Here is a 26,219-nt window from a genome sequence, read left to right as displayed (position 1 = left end):
TTCTGGAACAACAATAACTACGATCAATTCAGTAAAATCCTTGGTGTCACCCTAGATTCATCCCTCTCTACGAACAAGTTCATAAACAACACTATGTAACTCTACAATTACCATATTCGTGCACATTGCCACATTCGCCATTTCTGACTAAAGAAGCTGCAAATACAATTGCATGTGACATTGTTAACTCTCAGCTTGACTATTGTAACAGTCTTTTATCTGGTACCTATCAAAAAAATATTAAAAAACTCCAACGAATTCAAAAAAGCTTATCTCGAAGTGTTTTACATTCTCCTATTCATTTAAATTCTAAAATATTGGTAAAATCTCTTCATTGGTTACCAATAAATCAAAGAATAATCTATAAGATATTAGTTATCACATATAAAATTTTATTATCTAAATCTCCTGCATATTTATTTAAACTCCTAGATGTCCGAACTTCAAAACAAAATACTAGATCATTAGACAGTTCTCAACTTACACGTCGACAACAAAAAACTTCTTTGGGCTCAAATTCTTTTTGTATGACTGCACCTCGAATTTGGAATGGTGTATCTATGAACACGAGAAGCTCAAACTCTTTAGAAACATTTAAAAAAAGACTAAAAGATGAACTTTTTATAACCGCTTTTTCAAACTCATAGCCACCTTGTTTTAGTGCTTTTGAATTACTTCATCACTATTGTAATTGTTATAATTAATGGCACGTGAATCTCTAATTATTATTATTATTATTATTATTATTATTATTATTATTATTATTATTATTATTATTATTATTATATTATAATAATAAAATATAACCATACTATATATACTGATAACATAAGAAAATCTATACTGATTACTTAATACATATACAAACTTTTATAAAAAATTTGATTACATGTGTTATAAACATATTTTAAATTTTTTTGAAACTTTTGTTGATTTTCTTGAAAGTATAGAAAAAAGTTTGAAAAATTGGAACATGGGAAATTTTGAATCTTGATCTAACTTGAATGATTTTTTTGATATTAATTGCTTTTGTGAATCAAAAATTGTTCTCAACAAAATGACAAAAATTACTATTTTATGAAACTATTTTAGACGACACAAATAAAGTAAAAATTAAATAAAAAAGTCTATTATTACCAAATGCAAGTGTATACATATATATATATATATATATATATATATATATATATATATATATATATATATATATATATATAAAGAAAATAAAAAATCTTTAATTTTTTGTATAATCACATGGGCTGCGAGTTTCTTTATGTTCTGTTTTACTATAGTATTGGACAAAACATTTGCAACCAACATCGAACAATGCTAAAAAGTGTTCCTAATTTTACCTGTCTTAAAAACGAAACGAACTATACTACCACAGCACACAGTTCAGGAGTCTAAAGTCATAGCATGCCATGACATGAGCAATCAACTGACAGGTGACAGCAAACAGGCAGAATTTCGTTGACAAGTGCCATTTTGCAGCGGACAAAACAAGTGCAACTTTTTTGGTTTGTTTCATTTTCTTAAGTCTTGTCCGTGTCAACGTCACGGAAGTTTTTTAATAATTAAAGGAAGTATCCAGAAGTTTCCAGAAGCATGCAGAAGTTTCCAGAAGAAGCATATGGAAGCATCCAGTAGCATCCAGAAATATCCAGAAACATTCCGAAGCACCCAGACGCATCCAGAATTTCCAGAAGCATCGAAAAGAAGCATCTAGAATCTTCAAGAACAGGTTCACACAGGTTCATTTTACTATATAAGAGACATGTAAATCGACATGTAATTCAGTCAGTATATGGAAGTCAATCAGTCAGTATTATTAAGACAGTTTATCGAAGTGAGTTTTATCAAAGTGTTTTATCGAAGAACATCAATACAAGAAGTGAAATACAACAAGTGTTTAATTAAATAAATACAGTCCACATCCAACCAAGACGTTGTGTTCCACAGAGCATTATTGTATCGTCACAAGGTAAATGTAACACGGTAAGCCTTGAGAAGCGTGATTATTTATTTTTATTATTTTTATGACTTCAAGTGCAAAAATGGCTCCCGACAGTCTTGGATTGGAACTAGGAAAGAAAATTATTGGCAATTACAAAAGTGGAATGTCACAAAAAAGTATTTGTGATGAATATCGCGTGAAAAAATGGACCGTATCAAGACTATGTTCCAAACATCGTTCTACGGGGATGTTGGCAGCAGATAACAAAGGTGGAAGACCGCGATCCACCACTTCTAGAGAGAATTCTATGATCGTCAAATCCGTCAAGAAGGATCCCTGGATATCATCAGTCGAAATACAAAAGCAATTAGAGCTGCCTGTATCCGACCGAACAATCAGACGACGTGCTGTTGAAGGCGGATTGTTTTCTCGACGCCCAGCAAAAAAACAAACTGATTTCACTAAAAAACCTAAAGAAAATACTCCTGTTTGCTACATCTCATATTGACTGGAATGTGCAGAAAAGGCGAACTGTCCTGTTCAGTGATGAATCGAAGTTCAACATCATTGGGAGCGACGGCATTTGCAATGTATGTCGACCAGCCGGAAAACGCCTTGATTTACGTTACTGCCATAAGACCGCGAAGCATGGTGGAGGCAATGTAATGGTCTGGGGTATTTTTCTGCTTACCGTCTATGTCCAATACATCGAAACAATGGAATAATGGACCGTTTCATGTATAAACATATCCTGAAAGATGTTATGTTACCTCATGCTGAATGGAATATGCCAATAAAATGGGTTTTTCAGCAAAACAACGAAAACACTGCAAAAGTAGTCAAGCAGTGGTTTCAAGACAAACACCTATCGGTGATGGATTGGCCGCCTCATTCTCCGGATCTCAACCCTACCGAGAACCTGTGGGAGATCGTCAACCGCAGAATTAATTGTGAAGATGTTCGTAATAAGGATCAACTGTTTGAACAAATCCAAAAGGCCTGGGCAGCGATTCCACAAAGTTTCATTGATCACCTCATCGAATCTATGCCTCAAAGATGCAAGGCTGTGATCGACAAGAAAGGATTCGCCACGAAATATTAGTAGCGAAATTCAGCTCGGTCAACATTTTGTCGAGTTGCACTTGTTTTGTCCAGAAGGAAATTAACTTTTTTAATACTTTTGATTAATTTATTAATTTTCGAGTACAAATAATGAACTTTGTGATGAATAAAACTTGAAGAACTTTGTTTCTAAACAGTTACATAGTTATTTCTCTAAATTGAAAAAATGCAGCACTTTTATATAAAGAAACTAAATTAGCATTATTTGGTTGCACTCGTTTTGTTCGATACTGTAGGTATTACAGGGGGAAAAAACTTAATAGTTATAAAGTAGTATTTGTAGGACAGAATTCGATCTTTTTAAAAATTATTGTTCTAACCATGATTATACAAACTGCTCACATAAAATAAATGCTTTTAAAGAAATTAAAATACATTTTGCTAAAGCTTTACCTAAAAATTTCCTTTCAATCAGATTTTATAGCTTACGTGAGTCATCAATTTAAAAGTGATTTTGGGTTTCTGTGAAAGGCTTTTTGACTGTTGTCAATTCAAGATCACAATATTCTTAATTTTTTTTATTTTATTAAAATAAAATCGCCACTGGCGCTTATCAAACCCCGAATCGCTCGATTAAAATCATTCTGCACTAATATTATAATTTACTTTCAATTTCAATTACAGAAGATATTTTAAAATATATAATATTTTAAAATTTTATTTCATTTTGATAAAATTTTGATATCATTTAATAACGATTTAGTATTGTGATTATAATATGATTATCATCAATATTTAAAATGTATTTTTAAAATATGCAATTCGTTTTCTATGTTTAAGGATATCTTAAATATCACTATTATGTTTTGCCATTAATAGATAGAATTAAAGTCATTTTAAAGTTATGACATCGACGTCGCTCCGGCAAAATTAAATTAAATTAAAAAGTTTAAATTTGTTATATCAATGTTTTAACGACGGTGTAATAAGTTGTTGACGTAAATCTAACCTAAAACCAAAGTCCTAATAATATTGGGTCCCTACTTTGTTAGTTGTATATTACTTAAATTTAAAAGATTCTCATTATTTAGTTAAAATACTATCCGTAAAAATAGTATCAATGAAAGCATACCTGGTCAATTACAAATTGACATGCATTTATGTAGCTTTGGTTGTCACACTTTCCAGTGATAATTTTTAAGTTATGCAACGATGTTTTAGAGTATTCATTATCAAATATGTCCAGAGTTATAAAATTATTTAATTCTTCAATACATTTTAAACGTAAATTTTGGACCAATGCCTCGCTTAAACCACTTATTTTTGCTAAGTATTCACTGTCTTTAAAGATATGCAGATCTTTAAATTTTTCAATTTGAGAAACATAATAGTCTAGGTCATCAAACGATATTTTGTTTTGATTTTCGAGACATCTGCTAAGTCTTTCTTTTGTATCTTCGTAACATCTCTCAATAGGATTGCATACAAAATCATTCGATTCTTTTAAAATTTGTTTAAGCTCGTTTAATCCTAAAGTGTCACACAAAAATTTAAGTTCAAGTATTTTATATTTTATCAGATTGTAATTGTGGCTCTTAGCGGCACATATTATAGCAGATTTATTGTATTCGGCTTGCTTGTGCAACGCACTTTTTGAACGTTCAGTCATTGTGTACCTAAATACTCGCTTCGGATCGTCAATGCAAGGTGTATTAATAATCTTATTTAAAACATCAAGGGGGTCATGATTAATAAGGTCTAATGATAATCCGTTTTTTTTTGTTTTTTTTAACATATCTTCAAAAATAGCTTTGAATGATTCGTCGCTAGGCTCGGGCAACTTTTCAATGCTTCTGTAAATATTAAGAAGACTTGCGTAAATGTCATTTTCTGGATACTTAGTAAATAAATAAGAAAATGTAGACAAATATTCCTCAATGTTTATAACCATATCCTGAATCATTCGCGTCATTTCGCGAATACCTTCACCTCGACCTCCTTGATTTTGATAATTCAACAAAAAAACTGGTCGAACGCTTTTGCAAGATCGGATTCCTTCAACTAAACTAATACTATTAGCAATATCCACTTCAGGACCAGCAGTATCACCAAAACCGGGTGAGTCGCATAATATTATAAACTTATCAGTAAATGCACCCAGATCTTTTAAATTGATTTGAATTGGATTTATGTATCTAGTTTCCGATTCAGCGTGGCAGCTTATAACAAGTTTAGATAAAGCATCCGGAAATGGTTCTGCCGCTGTAATATGGTTAAGAAACTTACCAGGTTCAATTTCTATTTTTTGTTTAACCATTTTAGAACCGGATAAAAAATGAATAGTAGCTGTTTTACCAGAACCCGTCATTCCTAATAAAAGTATTACGTCACGATTTTCAATCAACTTATAAGTTTCATTAGCTTTTTCAATGAGAAAAGTTATTTCATTAATATCCAGAGATTGAATTTGTTTAAACAATGATTCTAAACTTTGGAGTGCTGAATTAAAGTCATTCATTTTAATTAGGTCCAAGGCTCTTTTCAAATTTTCTTTTGCTTCTATATTAAAATTGATTTCTTCAATAGAAAGTTTCTCATATAAAGTCATGTAACTGTCAAAATTTGTTGGTTCTTCTTGTTTCTTTAATGAGAGGGTAATGTTGTTTTCTGGTAAAAGTTTCAAACGAATAAGATAAATTAGTCTTGAAATATACTTCTCAAGTCAGTCGGGCATTAAAGTTAATCTTTTATTTTGCTTCTCTAATTTGGTAATAACTTCGTTAGAAAATATTTCTCGACGTATATCTGAGCTTGTTTTATTTGCCTGAGAAGTAACAAACGTTTTACGTTCTTTTTCAAGAAGAAGGTCATTTTGATGAGTGTCATTGATAAGACTTTTCAGTTTTTCAATTGCATCTATTGGAATGTTGCTGTCATAGTTTTTTAAAACTTCAAAACAAGAAAACAATACTTTATCTATCAAAGCTATTTAAGCTCTTTATTAATTTTAACTGGTTTCCATAGTTTTTTTAAAAATGATTTAATGTTTTTAACCTCTCCTGTATGACTCAAGCTCAATGAGTTGTACAACATATCATTTTTGTTTTCGCTTGTCATACAAAAATCATAACTTTTAATAACATTTAATAAACTATCTGTAAAATGTTTTTGTAAATATCTGTGAAGATTGTTTGGTACGTCCAACACTTGAAGTTGATTTTTAACAAACTTGCAAAGACTTATCTGATAGTCTATTGAATCTTCATTGAACTTATCTTGGTTATTGCTAGATAATAAATCATTCACTAATGATTCTAATTTTTTAAATATTTTAGGTGGAATAAGATCTTTATGTTTATACATTCCATTTGAACCTTCTTCAAGTATTGCGTTTAACAACAAATCGTTTGCATCATTAAAACCCGAAAGTTTAATTATCAAGTTTAATGAATCACTTTTAGTCTTCGGTTGATTAAATAAATTAATATTATCTAAAGATAAAATGGTAAAATGCACTTAAAACAGTCACATTTTCTCTATATCTCTCTTTTGTACATATGTATGTGTATATATGTATATATATATATATATATATATATATATATATATATATATATATATATATATAAATATATATGAATATATATATATATATACATATATATACATATATATACATATATATACAGATATATTTGTATATATGTATATATATATATATAATTATATATATATATATATATATATATATATATATATATATATATATATATGCATATATATATATATATATATATATATATATATACATATATATCTATATATATGTATATATATACATATATATATGCATACATATATATATATATATATATATATATATATATATATATATATATATACATCTATATATATAAAAATATATATATATATAAATATATATATATATATATATATATATATATATATATATATATATATATATATATATATATATATAAATGCATATAAATGCCATATGTGCAAATACTATCAATATAGTCGATAAACTGAGTCAGATCTGTATTATACTGTATATGTAAAAAGTATAACTACCTGATTTTCACAAAACTAAATAAGATACAAATATTACATGGAATACAAATTGAGTTTTTTGCTAAAGTTATTATATAGAAATGAAATTAGTTACAAACATACAATATAAAAACTATAAACAAAAGCTACTGTTAGAAGCGTATTTATTTGCTTTTTTAGTTTTGTGGTCGCTTGAAATTAATTATATCTATAAATTTCTTTTCGTGACGATATTGGGAAATGAACAAAGTTTTTTTTATTTAGTAGCATTTAAATTTAATTTAAGTTTTTATTCAATATCATTTTCATACAGTATGGCAACCACTGAAGTTCGCGGTCGCCATACTGTGTGAAAAATAAAATATACGAAGCGGAAAAAACGTATTTAAATTCAACTATTTCGTTAATATATCGTAAACTAGAAAAGTTTTGAAAGTTTCTTTTTGAATAAGTTTAAGAAGAACTTGATTTTCTATCTCACGATATAATTGATAATTTTTTTCCTAAAAAAAGACTTTGAAAACAATTATTAAATAATTTGTTTTCAAAAGTGATTTATAAGTACGGTGCAAATAAGTAAATGAATATCAAAGCATCTTAATAAAATTGCTAGATTCAACGTTTAACGTTCAACGTCGTTTCGCTTTCGTTTTTAAAGTAGTTTTAACTAGTTACTAGGCTTTTCTGAATTTTAAAGAGCGCGTTCTTAAAATGCACGCGATCATCGGAAAAGGATCTCTCAAGCGAGTTAAAACTTTTTATCTTTTGGATATTAATTATTATTTATTAGTTGAGAAATACTACATAAGGAAATATATTAAGTTAAATAATTATCGTTTAAGATCATATTATAATTGAAGTAAGTATTGAAAATAGTTTAGCTATTTATATATAATATTTTTATTAGATATAATGTAGAAAGGATCACTCCTTTTAATTTTTTAAATTGTTTACATTTTATTTGTTTTTTATTTAGGTTTATTTATTTTTTAGCAGTTTTGTTTTTATTGAGCTTATATTTTATTTTTTAGAAGGAAAATATGGATATAGATGAGGCCTAATTATTTTTTAAGCAAAAAAAAGTTATACTTATTCCGTTTCCATATAATTGGTTATTACTACTTTGAAATCTCGGTGATGCTATTAACTATTTTTGTCCTTTTTTCGAAAATTTAAAAAATGAAACAAAATTTTGCGCCAACTCCGGCATAACATGTCCCATGTTATTGTATGTAAAGGTTAAATTTTGTTATGAGGATTATATTTCTAATGAATAAAAAGAGAAAGATAAAAAGTATTGTTTGTATATGTATATATATACATATTTTTTTTGTTTACTTTTAAATCTTTTAAAATTTTCTTGTGTCATTTTTTTCAAATTTTTGTTTTCTCATGTTTTTTTAGGAACGTTAGCCAACACTTTAGTTTTTCCTTTAGAAAATAATTTAGGCAATATAAACAAACTCATTTGTAAACCACATAATGGAATTTCTCATATTTTAAAAAAAAATGTTAAGAAGAAGAAATTAATTAGAGTGAAAATCAGAAGAATTTGAATTAGAAAGATAGCATAGAGAAAGCGTAAAGATATTGCACAAGCTGTTAGAATGTGCAGTTTATACTATTATTTAGTTTACCCGATTAATGTCTTTTTATAAACGTAGGTAATATAAGCATAAACATTTATTTATACTAACTTCAGCTAATGTTTATTATAGTTACATAGTTATAGTATAATAATAATATAATTAGTTAAACAATTATAGAATATTGATAATACCATTGTTACTGAAATTGTTTGATTTCACAGTTGCAAAGTACCCTGTAGATTTGATTTTTCGTAGGTACAGATTTCATATTTTTTGAAAGATTTTTTCACTTTAAATATATATATTTTCAATTTTAGATTTATACGGTTAAACTAAGTTCATAACAGATTTATAAAGTCAAATTTATAAATTGACTTCATAAGTGTTTTCTGAATTTGGCTTAACATTATAAGTTTTGTCTGTGTTAGTTATAACATAGTAATTTTTGTGTTCTTTTTAATGACGCATGTTTTAACGACGTAATTATTAGGATTTACTAAAAGAGTTAAAGTTTATATATCTATTACAGGCACGTACCTTGAGATTTTTCAGGGGAAGTTTTGTTTTAAAAAACGAGGTAGTTTATACTAGCAAATAAATAAATTGCTTGATTTTTATAGCAAAATGTATGCAAAACAAAGGGTATACGAAAAGCGGTACGAAAAACCGGTACGGAAAAGGTGGTACGACAAGCGGCGTTGATCATACTCATAGATACCACCTGCAGTACGAGTTTGTAATAGTTCATAAACATTTTAATGATTACTTTAACAAATGTCGAAAGAGAAAAAAAAGTGAGACTTTTTGCATGGTTTTAAGATAAAAATGATGCAGGATTCCAAAAGAAGTATACCTTTTTTTGTGACATATTTTTTTAGATTTTTATAACTTTATCCCTTTTCTTCAAGGACTCAGAGTATCATCCCAAAAACCTATTTGATGGTTAATAAATAATATATTAGACATTCAGAAAAAAATAGCTATATTTAGGTTTTTACCATTGCTAATTAAATTTGTAAATTAAATCATGTGCAAAAAAAACAAAAAGCACTTCGTATATTAAAGCATTAAAATAGAAATAACATCATATTATGACAAGATGTCAATAATTGCATAATTTTATTAAACTTTTCAAAACTAGCCAAGGTTTTATTGCTTAAATAATAAAATAAAGTATTTAAAAAATTGTTTGCCTTAAAATGAGATGTTTATTTTAATTTAAATGTAAAGTAACTGTAAAAAAAAAAAGGAATAAAGATATGAGGTAAAACGAAAAGTACAGTATTTCTTCTGCAATCTTTGTTTGTTTAGTTGATGACATCACTATATTTAGCTCTCGTGCTTGAGCTGCATTAAAAATAACTGCATGGGCCTGGGGTCAACCAACAGGATTGCAAAGCTGTAGTGTCACCAAGTGTGTCCTCATCAACACATCTGCCACCTCATTTTAAAAGATAAGAAGATATTTTTATTTGGAGTGTCCTCTAAAATTTCAATGTCTATGACTCTACCCATGAATTGGAAAGGACTAAGTCAACTAAATAAAAATTGTAACCGTAGGCCATTTATTTGTGTTTTATTGTTTTCGGTACTTTATTCATTTTTAAATTAGATTGAAGAACTTGACTCAAAGCATAGATAGTACTCAGAACACTGTTTAATAGCCCAAGCAATTTCTAGCCCCTGCTTCCTAGTAAAATTCAAGGTCAACTAAACTCCAAAATTTACCACAGATAACAAGTTTTTCACTACTTCTGGAGTTAGAGAGCCTTTTAAATATTGTTTTGGAGGTGCTTTGCCTGATAACGAAATCATCTGTTTATTAACTGAATTGAATTCTTCTCTAGAGAGCTCTAAGCAACAAGCTCTAATAGCCTCAACAATACATTAAATTATCCCGAATCTTTTTTTGCTGCAGGTCAGGCTAAGGTTTTTCACCAGAAAAAAAATGTAAACTTGCATAAGCTGGCACAAAGTCAAAGGCATAACGTCCGCAAATAAACTAACTCCTGCAGGATTTTCGTCAATACATTCTAATCCTTGGAAGTTTTTTAGTGAATGATAAAACTGATTGCAAAAATTTTTTGTATCTCTTATAGTGTAGTGTTGGTAGGTAGATATTTGTTTGCTCTGCAAATTTTACAAATTTTTTAGCCCTGAAATGTTCTAGAAACTATTGGCAAGATTAAAAAAATTCCAATTCAAAATCAAATTTATTTATTCACGCTGCGTCTGGTTTAAATAATTATCTAGGGGTGAGCAATTAGTTAGAAGAAGTCACTTAAAATGTTGATTAGCTGAAATCAGCATAGTCGTCTTCGTCAATAGTAACTTTGCTTCTTTTATAGCTTTCTGTATCTTCATCATTAGGACGATCAGGGCTGTACATTCTATCCCTTAAGTTTTCTCTCTCAGAGAAATTAAAATTGTAATTATCAAGGTGTTCCAGTTACATGAAATTTATGAAATGAATTTTTATGAACAATGCTAAAACATGAAATCCAACTTTAAATAAATTTATAAATTTTTTTAAACACTCACCTGAATCCATGATTTAATCTCGAGTTGACATCGTAGTAATTAAAGTATAAAAAACTTTATCGGAATAAAATTTTTGGAAAAAAATGTTGAATTATTTGTAACAATTATTGATTAAGCTAAATATTTAAAAAAAATAAATCAATTAGATAAAAAATTTTAAAGTCAAGTGCACACATGTACATAGCGCGTACAAAGAGGGTAAATATCTGGATAAACTTAAAGTTTAGGTTAAACTAAATTTCACAACTGTGAAAAAAAATTTAAAAATTCCCTTTTTTTTTATGCGTAAAGGGGCTAACTGCAATGTTTAAAACTTGAATTATACAAAACACACACACAAAAAAAAGTCTTGTTTTATAACACTACTAATATTATGTATCATAAAACAGTTAAGCAACTTTAGTTGCAATACTTTTCAGTTATTCTTATTCAATACATTGATTCCAAATCATTTAATATTTCAAAATTGCACTTAATTCTTTATCTGAAATTGATTTCTAACATCAGATCACATAAGTATAGTTAAAAGCTGTGAAACAGTGGAAAAGAAGTCCTTTGCTGGTGAAAAGTAATAACATAATAGTTAATTGTGAAAAGAAAATGGTTAAACGTTTTGTTACTAATTTTTTTTTATCTAATTGAAGTTCATTACTTAATCCAACAAAACTGTTGGGTTAATAGTTTACACATTTTAATGTAAAAATGTCATATCCAGTTTTCGAAAGCATATTTCAGGGCTCTCAAGCAAAAACAAATGCTGCAAAAAAATTGTAAAAAAAAAAACAATTGCATATATGCAAAAGTAGTCAGAACAGTGCAACAAATAAAAAATCCAGTAATTCTTTTTTCTCACAATGCTTTTATTAAAAACCATATAATTACCAAACAAAATACTTTCACATTCAATAGTTACCCATAGCAACAATATAAAAATTAAGCTGTTTTTGTTTTTAATACAAATATCTTGTATAATGCTAAAAACAGCACTACTGATGATTATTTGAAAGGCCTCTAGTGCTAGTAGTTTTAATTAATATATATAAAAAAATATTTTGTATTAGTAATTTTGTTTGGTAATTATATTGTTTTTAATAAAAACATTGTGAGGAAAAAGAATTACTGGACTTTCTATTTGTTTCACTGTTCTGACTATTTTTGAATTTATTTGGTTAAATATCATATTTCAAGTTTATATATATATCTATATACATGTATGCGTATACAATTATATATATATATATATATATATATATATATATATATATATATATATATATATATATATATATATATATATATATATATATATATATATATATATATATATATATATATATATATATATATATATATATCAGGGATGCGAAGTCCGGAGTCGGAGTCCATGGAATCCCAATTTTTGCCCGGAGTCCGGAGTCTTAGGAGTCAATAAAAATTGTAGGACTCCGGAACTCTTTTTTTTTTTTTTTAGTTTATGCCTTATATTTTAATATGCCTTAAAAAGACCTTGTTACAAAGCATTAAAAAAGAGCATTTGACCGGGAGGCTAACCATCTGTTTTGCCGATTTTATTTATTTGGCCAGATTGAGTATCGGTTTAAATGTCGCGCCTTGTTAAGAAGCGTTACGCAGCTCGCATTTTACGTGCGAAATGGCCATTTGCCTACCCGTTCAGTAGTTTTACGTTAAACCAAAACTTTTATCGTTTAGAATATTTAAATTTGCCGCAAGATATAATAGGTTTTTTGTTAAATAAACAGTTTGTATAATAACTTTTTTTTGTTAAAATTAGTTAAAGAAAATTAAGTGTTTTATGTTTAAATTTTTCATCATATTTCATTATAAGTTTTATATTTCTTAAATATAAAACTACTAATGAAACCCTTAATATTTGTTTTATTTATTTTTTATCCCATTAAGAAAGTACTTATGATGAACTGTTTATTAAAGTATTTCCTCGCAATAAATTGTTTAGACCCAGGGGTGATTTCACGGGTTGTATGGAAAGGGGGTTGTTGCCCCCTCTTCTAAAAAGAGAGGGAGTTAATATTTGACTTACAGTTCAATATTTTTTATAAGACATTTGTCGCTTTTGAAGGACTCACCCTCCTCGTTTTACTCAAAAAATCGCTCCCTAGCTAGACCTGTAGGTAATAATATGTTAGAGAATTTATTTGCTCAAATTTTCTCAATATGTACCAAATTTAAAAAATAAATGATATTTTAGTTTAGAAGTTTATTTGTTTGCTTAAGTGATTCCGTTATTATTAAACTTTTAGATTTATCATAGAAAGAACGTCGATTAGAAATGATGAACTAGTTTATGAGCAGTAAAGGAATATTTTACCAAAGTAAAGTTCTTTAAAAATAATTGTCGATAGATATTGTGCTTTGTCTACGTATTGTTTAAAACTGTTAAGTTGTGTGAAACTATAATTATAAATAGATAAAACTTGTAATTACTTTTATTAGGAAAAAAATTGTTTATTTTAATTTAAACCCGAAATGTTGTGAGATAATATAATTATGTACATCCTATATAAGCTATCAAATTTAACTCACAAATTAATTATACGCAATAAAAAAAAAATTCAAATGTCTGTAAGTTTGCGCTATTGAGCCAAACTAACGATCTAGACTAATGGTAAAAAACCTACCATCTAAATCAGAAAGAAGCCAAAAAAAAGGCTTATAAAAATACCTCAACAAATAAAAAAAAATTATTTTGCGCAACAATTCCTTTGACGGAAAAACTATTAACGTCATCAATTCGTAACTAGTCATGTTAACAACTTTCCTAACGATGTTTTCGAGAGTTGTTATACAGATAATTAATTTGGTGAAGCATATATAACAGAGAGCAAATACTTTGCGTGTTCACAATAACTTGCAATAACAACATTTTTATTTATAATAATATTTGCAGTTTACTCGTGAGCAACAATCTTGACTAGTACTGGCCGCTAACTATGCATCAGATACGATCTACAGACGTTTTCATCGTACAAATAAAATGTTGAATGGATGTAAAGTAGTATGCTTCAAATGCCTTGTACCCGAAAAAAGTAAAAGTAATGAGTTATGCGGTAAAGAAATTACATGTGCCGCAAAAGCTCGCATTAGCAACCTTATACGACATTTATCTAAAAAACACGTGGAGCTCGTCATTATGTTAGAAAAAGAAAAATTTGAAAAACAATTAGAAGAAAAGAATAAGAAGCAAAATCATACAGCTATCAAAGGCAGCACTTCACAGCAATCCATATTACAGTGTTTTGTACCGCAGCAAATTAATTTGCATATAGCAAAAGATGAGTTTTTAGAAGCCTTAAACCAGCTGGTTTTGATTGAAGGTCTTTCATTCCAGGTTCAAGTTATTTTTTTGTTAATATTTATTAAGTAATTTTAAAAAAAATCTAAAAAATTATATGTTTTCTTGCCATTTTTTAATAAAAATGTATTATTCTAAAAACAATTTCTATAGGCGTTTGATCGGGAACCTGTTCAAAAGCTTTGTGGAAAAGTTGCATCTCATTTTGGATTTAAAATGAATAGAGATAATATGAGAATTCAAATTAGTGATCTTGCTAAAAAGCATCGCGAACAAATTAAAAACAAATGATTGGAAATGCAAATTTATTTAAAAGTCGATTCTACATCTAGGCATATGCGCCACTACCTCGGTATATGTGTGCAATACTCAAACAATGATGAAATTGTTGTCAACAATAGTTGTCAAACAAACGGCGGAATACACTAAAAAAATTATTGAGATGTTTAGATAAGTTTGGAATCAATAAAAATAATATTTTAGGCCTCAGTGTTGACAACGCAGCAGTGAGTAACACATATTTTAAAATTCACCTATATTTTTTTAAAATGAAGAACATTGTATATTAAATTGATATTAAAATTAATATTTTAAATAAAAACATTTAAAAATAAACTTTTTTGATAAAACCGTATATTCACTAAATTTTCAGTTAACTATTGAAATCATAATTAATATATTTAGTTGAATATAAAGTTAGTGCGCGACTTTGAGATCAGCGCCATTGAGGATATCGAAGATGACGAAAGCGATCTTACAGTTGAAACTGATGAGTTTGACGAAGATGGTCAAAATAAAGCAGACAATGCGGCAGCAGCCTTGGCAAGTGGAGTTGCCAGTAGAATGAATGTTATACATCTTCAAAGATGTGCTGTCCTCACTTTACAACTAGCCGTGAATGATGCATTGAAGATGCCCACAATAAAAAAATTCCTCAGCCATGCAAGAGAAGTTGTAAAAAAACTGCGAGAAATTCTTTGTGGATTGACTTCTTCAGAGACCAAGCTCCACATCTTTTTCCAATACAAGATCAGGCTACCCGTTGGTCTAGCCTGTTCAATATGATCGAGAGGCTAATTCAGGTAAGTTATAGTTTATAAATTCTAAGTTTTAATTAAAGTGTATAAACCGGTTTTCCAACCGCTATAGTTTAAATCCAATTAGTTCAATGTTAATGACATTTACATTATTTAATAACTTGTAAAATTTAGTTTATGTAAATATTTATTTAACAATCCTCTTTACTTAACTAGTTGAAAACGTAATACATAAATTTAATGAATTCTTCTGTTCTTCTAGATTCGACCAGTAATTCAAATCCTGAATATGCAAAAAGAAGCTCCTAAAGAATTTAATGTGCAGCCATATTTTTGGGGGATGTGGGAAGAACTGAGAGATGTATTGCATATGGCACGCAATCTAACTATCCGTCTTCAGCGTGAAAATATTACCGCAGGCGAATTTCTTTTTGATTGGAATTCAATAAAGAGTGAACTAGACGGGAAAGACAGTATGCTAACAGCGACTGAAAATAAAGTTGTTTTTTTTATCAAAATGCATTTATATATAGAGTTTTAAATATTTAACTTTAAAAAGTACATATTCAAAAACGTATTAATATTTCTATATATAGCTGCAGCTGATGGACTTTGGAAAATTAATTACAAACTGATTCAACTGGCTAACAAAAATAAGAATGATGAACTCGACAAAATTAAAAAAGCAGTAGTGTGCAACTCTTTTTCAGTTCATGTTGCCGAATCTAGTTCAAAAAACGAAGAGGATGCTTTACCAGTCGCAAAGCGTCGACCAAATTTATTTATGCTATATAAACAGGAGATTGAAAAGAATTGTTCAAAAAAACAAATGCAGGTTCAATTAGACGTAATTGAAACGGAGTTTCGAAAAGCTCTAAAAACAATTCCGGAAATTTGATCAATGTTCAAAGATACCTCCTCCAACTTAGACAACTTTATAAAACTTAACCCATTTAAAGCAATTAAAAAGTTCCCTGAGGTTTTACGGAATGCTTGCCGAGTTGCTTTGTCGCTACCCACTTCCCAAGTCAGTGTTGAGCGACTGTTTTCAGTTTTAAAGCACATGACACCAGATCATCGTAGTCGATTTACATCTGAGATAATTGACGATATGCTTTTTTTACGAACAAGCGAGTTTTTTATTTGAATAATTTTTGACAATGTAGATATTGTAATATTTTGTTCTTGTCGCTTTATAGTTCAGAGTGTAATTAATGTAAATAAACATTTAAATCTTTTTATAATTCTATGATTATATGTTTTCAAATAAACTGAGAAATTGAGAATTCTGTGCATGCAGCAATACAAAATAAATAAAAGTTATCTTTGGAGTTGTATTATTCTTATTAAGCAGTGGCGGAGCTCGGCTGCATAAACCCACGGTTCCCTTATTTTTTCTAAAAAATAAGGAAACCGTGGCTCAAACCCACCTTTAGGCAAGTTTTGCGACATCGGTTAGGAAGGAGGAGTGAATTCCTGTTAGTTGCTTTTCCGCGGTGCTCTGCGATAAGACCGAATAAACTACCTAGGGAACCAAAAATACTTATACTTAAGTATATTCATAAATATATATATATATATATATATATATGTATATATATATATATATATATATATAATATATATATATATATATATATATATAAATATATATTATTCATAATAAAAATATTACTGGTACCCTATCACTTTTCTGGCATTTACACATAAAAACTCAAGATAATAAAAATCCATATTTAATTTAAGAAAGAAAAAAATAATTCGGAGTCCAAGGAGTCCATTATTTTTGAACACGGAGCCGGAGTCCCCGAGTCCCAAAAAATTGATGGAACTTCGCATCCCTGATATATATATATATATATATATATATATATATATATATATATATATATATACAACCCTTAGATGTTGTCCGAAAGTTTTTTCGATATTTTGTTGACAAAAAGTAAAAATTAAAATGCAAGACCGGAATTTTTTTTTTTTAATAATGATAGACTGCCTGCCCCAACCAAACCCTCAGTCGATGTAGCAGCACTCCCTTGCGGGTCAGGCTATTTGTCAGTCGATGTAGCAGCACTCCCTTGCGAGTCAGGCTATTTGTCAGTCGATGTAGCAGCACTCCCTTGCGAGTCAGGCTATTTGTCAGTCGATGTAGCAGCACTCCCTTGCGAGTCAGGCTATAAGATAGTCGATGTAGCAACACTCCGCGCATGATTTACTGAAAAAAAATAAAAATAAAAACATTTTATTAAAAAAAATAAAAATAAAAACATTTTATTAAAAAAAATAAAAATAAAAACTTTGTTTATATTGTTAAAAACATTCAAAACGTTTTAAAAACATTCCGGTCAATTAAATTTGCGTTTTTGTGGTTTTTTTAAAAAACGATTAATTTGTAATTAAATTAATGGTTTTTACTTTCGTCCAACACGGAAATGTTGGACGAAAGTTAAAAGTAATTAAAAGTGACGTATATGTTGGCGTAAGAATCACTTTTTTCCTTCCGCTCTTCCCAAAGCCAACAAACTATAGATCTATATATATATATATATATATATATATATATATATATATATATCAGGTTATATATATATATATCAGGATATATATATATATATGTATAAATATACATATATATATATATATATATATATATATATATATATATATATATATATATATATATATATATATGTACGTATATATATACATATATATATATATATATATATATATATATATATATATATATATATATATATATATATATATATATATATATATATATATATATATATATATGTATATATATATATATATATATATGTATATATATATATATACACATATGTATATATATATATATATATATATATATATATATATATATATATATATATATATATATATATATAAATATACACTCTATATCAAACATGAAAGTTTAATGATTAACAGTACATTCTGAATAAAAACACATAAGATTTGTTTTTTGGCCAGTTCTATTTGTGAAATTTATATACGGAACTAAAGAGATTTTAGTAAGTAATAATATCTGTGGTAATAACTTTGTTTCATATAAATATAGGTAAACATAATAATGAACTCGATATTATATCTCTGCGTGTAATTTTTAGTCTAAATAGCCTTTTATTTCAATTTAATACCAAATTATTTGCATTAGTCGCAAAAAGGATGTACTGTAATGTTTTTTGCTCTGTTAGAAATTAAATAGAGTTTTTCTATTTTTCTTTATAATTTTATTGTCAAAAAAAATTGGATAAAAATAATATCATATATGCTTTTTGAAATATAGTAGGGTTTTATTAGGGTTTGTCCATTTCACCAAGTGTAGTTAGGCGTTATTCAAATAAGGTATTACTTATGCGCTATTCAAATAAGGTAAATTTGAATTAAATTTATCCATAATCTTAAATTACTAAATTACTTAAATTATTCTTAAAATACTTAAATTTATGACACTTATGAGTTGATAACTTATATTGATGACTAATACACTTTTTAATGTTTTAGTGACTGAATATATATAACAAGTTATTTGATGTTTTAATTTATAATAATATTTATTCCATACTTATACGTTACATGAGTTATTTTTGTCTATATTTCGTACATCTGTTATTGGTATAGGTTAAGAAAGTCAAAAATAGACTAATATCGATCATTATAATTTAATAGACTAATATCGACTAAATAGACTAATATCGATCATTATAAATAGACTAATATCGATCAATAAATATCATATAAATAGACTAATCAATAAATATCAGACTAATCAATAAATATCAAATAAATAGACTAATATCGATCATTATAATTTTTAGGGTGTAAGTGTTTTTTTTATTTTATTTTAGTTGCAAGTTGTCTCTTTTTTTTGTAATGTAATGTGGCCAAAATAGAGGTGTTTTTTACGGTAAAGCTTAATTTAAGAAGTAATTTAACTTCCACTGTTGCACTACCTTCAAAAGTAAAAATTGATTAAAATGCAAACAGCACCACAAGTGATAGAAATAGGCATATAATTTTTGTATTTACTAGTAATGGCGAGTCATTTTAAAAAGCTACTTAAATAGCTACGGAGCAATAAAGACTCTCAATTAGTATATTTGTTTATAACTCAGATAAGGCGTTAAGTTTTTTAAAAGGCATTAGGTTATCAAAACCTTTAACCCTTTAACTACCAAAAGCGGCCGAAAATAAAAAATTATTTATACCATTAAAATAACCGGTTAAATCTTAGTAAAATTAGTATAATTTTTCAGAAATTCCGTAAGATGTTTTGTTTACAAAAGCTGCATTGTTGTAAACCCTTATTGCGCGTTATGATTTATCATTGGTCCGTTCATCTCTAAAAACGATGTTGACTAGAACGTAACTGTAAATGATCACTGCTATAGAGCCATGATTACTGATTTTTTCGTTCCTCGATTAAACAATCATAATATGAAGGAGCTGTTGTTTCAACAATACTGCGCAACATGTCACATAGCTAGTGCCACAATTGATTTACATAAGGAAACGTTTAGTAACCACGTAATTTCAAGATCTGGACCCGTGAATTGGCCAAAATTATGCGACCTAACGCCGCTTGACTATTTTTTGGACAACATTCTCCGCGTTATTGCCAATAAACAGCCGCAAATGTTGAAAAAAGTAATTAATAATCTATGACTATGAAGAGAAGATCTCTCTACTTTTATCAGATAAAAACACATATAAACTACTTTCAGAAGATCCAACAAAAAGTATTTGCAAGAGATGTTAACAATCTTATTGACTATATCTTTCTTCATCATATAATTGATAAAAAAACATCGTCGTTCCTTCGTCCAAAAACATCTTTTCGTACACCCCTGTTTTATGGCCTTCCCAAAATTCATAAAATAGGCATTCTCTTAAGACCAATTGTTTCTGGTTGTGACGGAGCAGTCGACAACTCTTTCTTTATCACAGAGTTTTTCAGCCAGTTGCTGAACCACTACCAGCATAATTTAAAGACACAACATACCTCTTTAAAATCCTTCAACCTCATGTACTAGAAACCATCAATTATATCCTTGTCACGACTGGTGTTCTATCTTTGTATACAAACATTATTCACCGCGAAGGTATTGACGCCGTGAATTTTTATTCAAAGAGAGCACCGCCATATAACGGACCCATAAAATGCCCACCTATTGCTTTTATTGACATTATATTAGAAACCATCTTAACCCACAGCAACGTTCAATTTTCATCTGATCACTTTTTACAATTAACAGGTACTACCATGGAAACACGTATGGCCCACCCTATGCTAATTTGTTTATGGGAAGGATTGATGAGAAAATAATTAACTAATTTTCAATGCGGATTTCTTTTTATTAAAGATTTATAGATGATATATTTTTTATATTTCATGGGCCTCCAGAGAAACAAACACAAGTTTTGAATTTATGAATGCCATCCACTCCACGATCAAATTTACTTTCCATAATTCTAACAATTCTTTTAATTTTATGGATCTAACAATTATCAAAAAGCTAGATAGAAAGATAGAAACAACAATATTCAAAAAGGCAACAGATACAACAGCACTACTACATTTTAGTTCATTCCATCCCCCTCACCAAAAAAGCAACTTAGTATATAGCCAAGCGTTAAGATACGATAAGATTATATTTAACAATTACAACCTAATAAAAAAGCTACAACAACTAGCACAAATTTAGTTATACGAGGCTACCCTATTCAATCTATTAACAAAGGTTTTACAAAAGCATTACCACATACACAACACGAACTTGTCTATAACAAATATAAAGAAGAAAGAGAAAAAGAGAGAATTTTACCGATAGTGACAACTTTTGGAAAAGTTGGAAAACTTATCAATAAAATAATAAAAAAGCACTGGAAAATTGTGGAACAGGATGCTGATCTCAAAAATATATGGCCAACTCTACCTATTGCGAGTTACAAAATTATTAAATCGATCAAGAAATTTCTAATAAAAACGGCACGTAAAAAAACATATTTTTTTTCTTTCAGTAAGTTACAGTTCTTAGGTGTTACTATTTAGGTGTTATATTATTATTGGTTTACCTTACATCATTTTTCAAGTTTTATCCACAATTTATTGTTTAGAATTAAACTTTTTATCGTGCCACTCCTATCCAAAAATGGTCCCAGCCTCAATTTTGAGGACCAAAAAACCACCTATTGGACATTAATCTGCAAGGTCTCTTGTATCAACAGATGCATAATTTAAATCTAATCCCTATAGCCTAAGGAGAAAAACACATTTAAAGTTTTATAGCTCTTTGCGCTACTGATTGCACTTGGAGCTTCGTTATAAATCAATTTTGTTTTTTTTTCACTTTTGGGTTATGTAATTTTTTAAAAATATCAAAAACTCTTGAAATATATGTGTTGGCTATAACCTGACATAAAATCAGCTCTTTAACACTTGTGGTTTGTGTACAGGGACCTAAAGTATAGAGTATAGCACTAAAACCTCTTCAAAAAGAAACAACGGATGCTTAACGTTTTTATTATAACCTTATTATTGACTATGGAAGTTTCAAAATTCAATAGAATGAAGCCTTCACATGTATCTTTAAGGCAAAAAAAATAGGAGCAAGATATCTTTTATTTGTGAAAAGATATAGCTCTTAAAGTAGAAACCTCGCCTTTGAAAAAGCGGCCAAAATGTAGCAGTTTTTTGTGGTTTTTATGTCTTTTAAAAATTCAAAGTTACATTAAATAACTAATCTAGTAACAATATGAGGTGACTACTGGATATGGGATTCTATGGTTGTTAGACATCATATCTGTGTGTACTTTGTCTGCAAAAAGAGTGCTTTTTTTGACCTTGTTTGTACAAAAGTAGGAGCAAAAAACACATAGGGAAATTTTTTCTAGTTGTTCTGAATTTAAAAGGCATAAAAACCTCTTTTTGTTTTAGTAGTTAAACCCACACGTTTGCTTTGTTGTTTTTTCTAAACATTATTGACCAAATATTGGAAATACACACAATAATAACAACTTCTTTTATTGAAGTAGGAAATATATCTTTACTGAATTGGGTTTTAATAAGATATCAAACAGAAGAAAACCCATATAACCTTAATCTCCCATTGAAAAAACACATACACACAGACAAGAAATGGTTTCATTTAAAAAAAATTACTTTATGGTGTTGTTCTGATATTTATAACTTTTTCTTCAAATTGCTGTTGATATATTTTTATTTAGTACTTGCAAAATAAGCTATATACTTCTGAAAAATGTTTTAAAAACTTAATAAATATAGTTTTTAATATAAACAAAAATTTCAGACAAGAATGTTTATTATCAACAAATTTTGTTTCAAGTATTGCTAGAATGAAGTTCTATAAATCACTTTTTAACTGTTAAAAAAATGAATTATTTAAATAATCCAATTCAAAGATGCTTGCTGTTAAAGTCAATAACACAATTCAGTAACTGGCTTCCATAACTAGGGTGATTAGGGTTTCTTTTGTATCTTGCCCATTGAGCACTGAAGATTGAATGTAAGGTTTCTGTTGATTGCTCACTAAAAGTGCCCAATGCCGAACCCTTTTGAGCAATAAATTCAGGAACATGGTAGAACACTGCATGGGCTTTTGGAGTGACTGAAACTGAAAGTTGAAGATATGAGTTCTTAAAGTCTTTGATATGTTGAACATATACAGTATTTAATGTCCTTCCAAAACAAGAGCTAACAACACTCTTAAAATGTTGAATCTTATTAAAAATATATATTTTTTTTAGGTTGTAAAGGAGCGGGGGAGGGGCGATGTTAATTCGGACCGTATAGAAAGCCTTATTCTAAAATACGGTTTCCCGCTCTTTACACTAATTTTTTTTTTGGTATATTTCTTTTGTTATTCTATTTAATTAAATATCAATTCAACCAAAAATTGTCTCTTTTTCTTTTTTTGTATTTTTTGCTAAAATATTATTTCATATAAATTTTACTCTTTGTTAACTTCGATTTAGTCATGTTCTTTGTTAATGAAGTTTTTTGTATTGCTTTTGTATTGGTCTCAACAAAACGTTTAATTCGGACCATAGAGAAAAAAGTTGTAGTTTATATATATATATATATATATATATATATATATATATATATATATATATATATATATATATATATATATATATATATATATATATATATATATATATATATGTATGTGTGTATGTATGTATGTATGTATGTATGTATGTATGTATGTATGTATGTATGTATGTATGTATGTATGTATGTATGTATGTGTGTATGTATGTATGCATGTATGTATCATATATATGCATATTGTAAGTATGTATGTATGTATGTTTGTAGATGTATGTGTGTGTATATACATAAATATGTATATATATATACATAAATATATATATATATATATTCTACTTTTTCATATATTAATTGATTTTTAGTTATGATTTTAAGTTTTTAATAATTTCTTAACCACTTATTTGGCTAAAATTTATCTGATCTTATTTTAGTATTTAGTTAATCTTATTACACAATTTTTTAATATATAACTTATCCGCTGATTTTCATATTTTTACATTTATCAAGAAACATTTAGGCTATATTAAATTACATTCATTACTCAGCTTTGTTTTAATTTTCACATGTACAGTTCTCGTCTTTTATAATTATTCAGAGAATATCTTATATCCTTCACTACATTTTTAAATAATTACTTTATTGTAGACTATATATATATATATATATTTATATATATATATATATATATATATATATATATATATATATATATATATATATATATATATATATATATATATATATATATATTCTACTTTTTCATTTATTACTTGATTTTTAGTAATGATTTTAAGTTTTTAATAATTTTTTAACTACTTAATATTATATATATATATATTTTCTACTTTTTCATATATTACTTGATTTTTGGTTATGATTTTTAGTTGCGCAGGTTTTTCCATTTTCTAACACTTTAGATTGGTTAACGAAATTCGAATGAAGTATCTATGACAGCGTTAGAGTTTGTTGAAGACTCTATTGAGTTTTATTTAATTTTAAAAGGGTTTTTAATAGGGTATATTGCCATTTGATCCTTTTGGATTTGTTTTTGCTGGAAGTACCTTTATGGTTTAAACGGTCTTAGGGGAAAATTTATTGGTATTTTCTGTTTACACACTTTAGCTGTTTTAGTTTTGTTTCTGGTGTTTTTATTTGAATTTTAATTTATTGCGTTTTCTACGGTGGTATGGTAAGTGATTTATTTTATTATTTTTATTTATACTGCGCAGTAGATCGACAGTTTTTATATCATATCATCACAAAAACATTAGTGTTTTACAAATTTGGGTGTGGTTGGGTTTTGGCTATTTGCAGCGACTAGAAAAAACGCTAGTAATAATAGACGCGACTCTGAGGAGATATTTATTACTTAATCACTACACAAATTATGTTTACGCAATGGCATTAATGTTTCTTTTTCCATTCTGAGGCCTTTCATTGTTGTATGCATACTTTTTATTTTTTAAAGTATTTTTTGTTTTATTTATTTTTTGTTTGATGATATATTTTTTGTTTATCTTAGTTCATATTAGTATTTATATAACAATTTATTTTTTATTATTATTGTTAGTACTGTTCATGTGCCATGTCTGTTTTATTTTTTAAATATTCCTCTATTGATCTTTATTTTTGTCTTGACAACTGTCAAAATATGCTTCGTTTGGAAAATAATTCTCCTTTATTCTAATGTACTTCATTTCTTCCCTCAGGCGTTCACTGCTCGTGTGTGACCATTCGGCGAATTTTATATATGTCAGAATCATATATATGCCAAAGTTTTTAAATAATATTGGGCCTAGCCCGTAAGGGTTAGTGTTACGGTTATCGAGCACAATTATTTTCCATATCACAATTACTGTCACCACAAAGAAGTTATTTGTCTCTGGAAGACGCATGGGCTAGTTTTTTAGTCATAAGTCAGTTATAAATCCATGCATAGGTGATTAATCCATTATAGTTTTCTGGAGTATGACTGGACTGGCACGGTGTAGTTAAGAGATAAATCTTTTACGCTGGTTACTAACAACACAAGAATCTACTGAGCGACATAAACAGCACGGACTTACACATTACACATATACACCCTTATGCACATATAGCCTTTTTACATCGTTTGCATGATTTTTGTTTTATTTTCAGATAAACTTTCTTTGTTTGGATTTATTCTTAGTTAGGTAATGTTTTCTTTTAATATATAGTATGTGGTTGGAATGTTAAATGCAGATTTGTATGTTATGTATATGTGGTTTTCATGTGTGATTGTTTTTTCATTTTAGGATTCATATAAATACATATAAGAGCGATTCTTATAAACCAGCAGCTTTCAATATGTTTTGTTGATGTATTGTTTTTTGTTGTTGTTTTGTTATGGTCTCAAAGTGGTGTTTAGTTCGGACCGTGGAGAAAACTTTGCTTTTTGGGTTTCCATTTATATATGGTTTTAGGTTGCTTTTAATTCAAAGCGTAGAGTAATGGTTGCTTCTTGGTAGGGAGTTTATTATCAGGAAAAAAATTTAAATTATTT

At 28.0% G+C, this 26,219-nt stretch overlaps 1 protein-coding gene across 1 annotated transcript in view; it reads right to left on the bottom strand.

Moving 5' to 3' along the window:
- LOC105845996 (uncharacterized) overlaps positions 1-26,219 on the bottom strand; it is a 38,869-nt gene that overhangs the window by 9,010 nt on the left and 3,640 nt on the right. Inside the window, exon 3 of the mRNA XM_065807260.1 lies at positions 4,149-6,507. Within this exon, the coding sequence (XP_065663332.1) occupies positions 4,149-5,624 (1,476 nt within the window). The 5' untranslated portion in view covers positions 5,625-6,507. The remainder of the gene's footprint in view (positions 1-4,148; positions 6,508-26,219) is intronic.

The sequence above is a fragment of the Hydra vulgaris genome, chromosome 10, assembly GCF_038396675.1.
Source record: "Hydra vulgaris chromosome 10, alternate assembly HydraT2T_AEP".
Taxonomy (NCBI): Eukaryota; Metazoa; Cnidaria; class Hydrozoa; order Anthoathecata; family Hydridae; genus Hydra; species Hydra vulgaris.
This window is presented reverse-complemented; position numbering and strand designations above follow the sequence as displayed.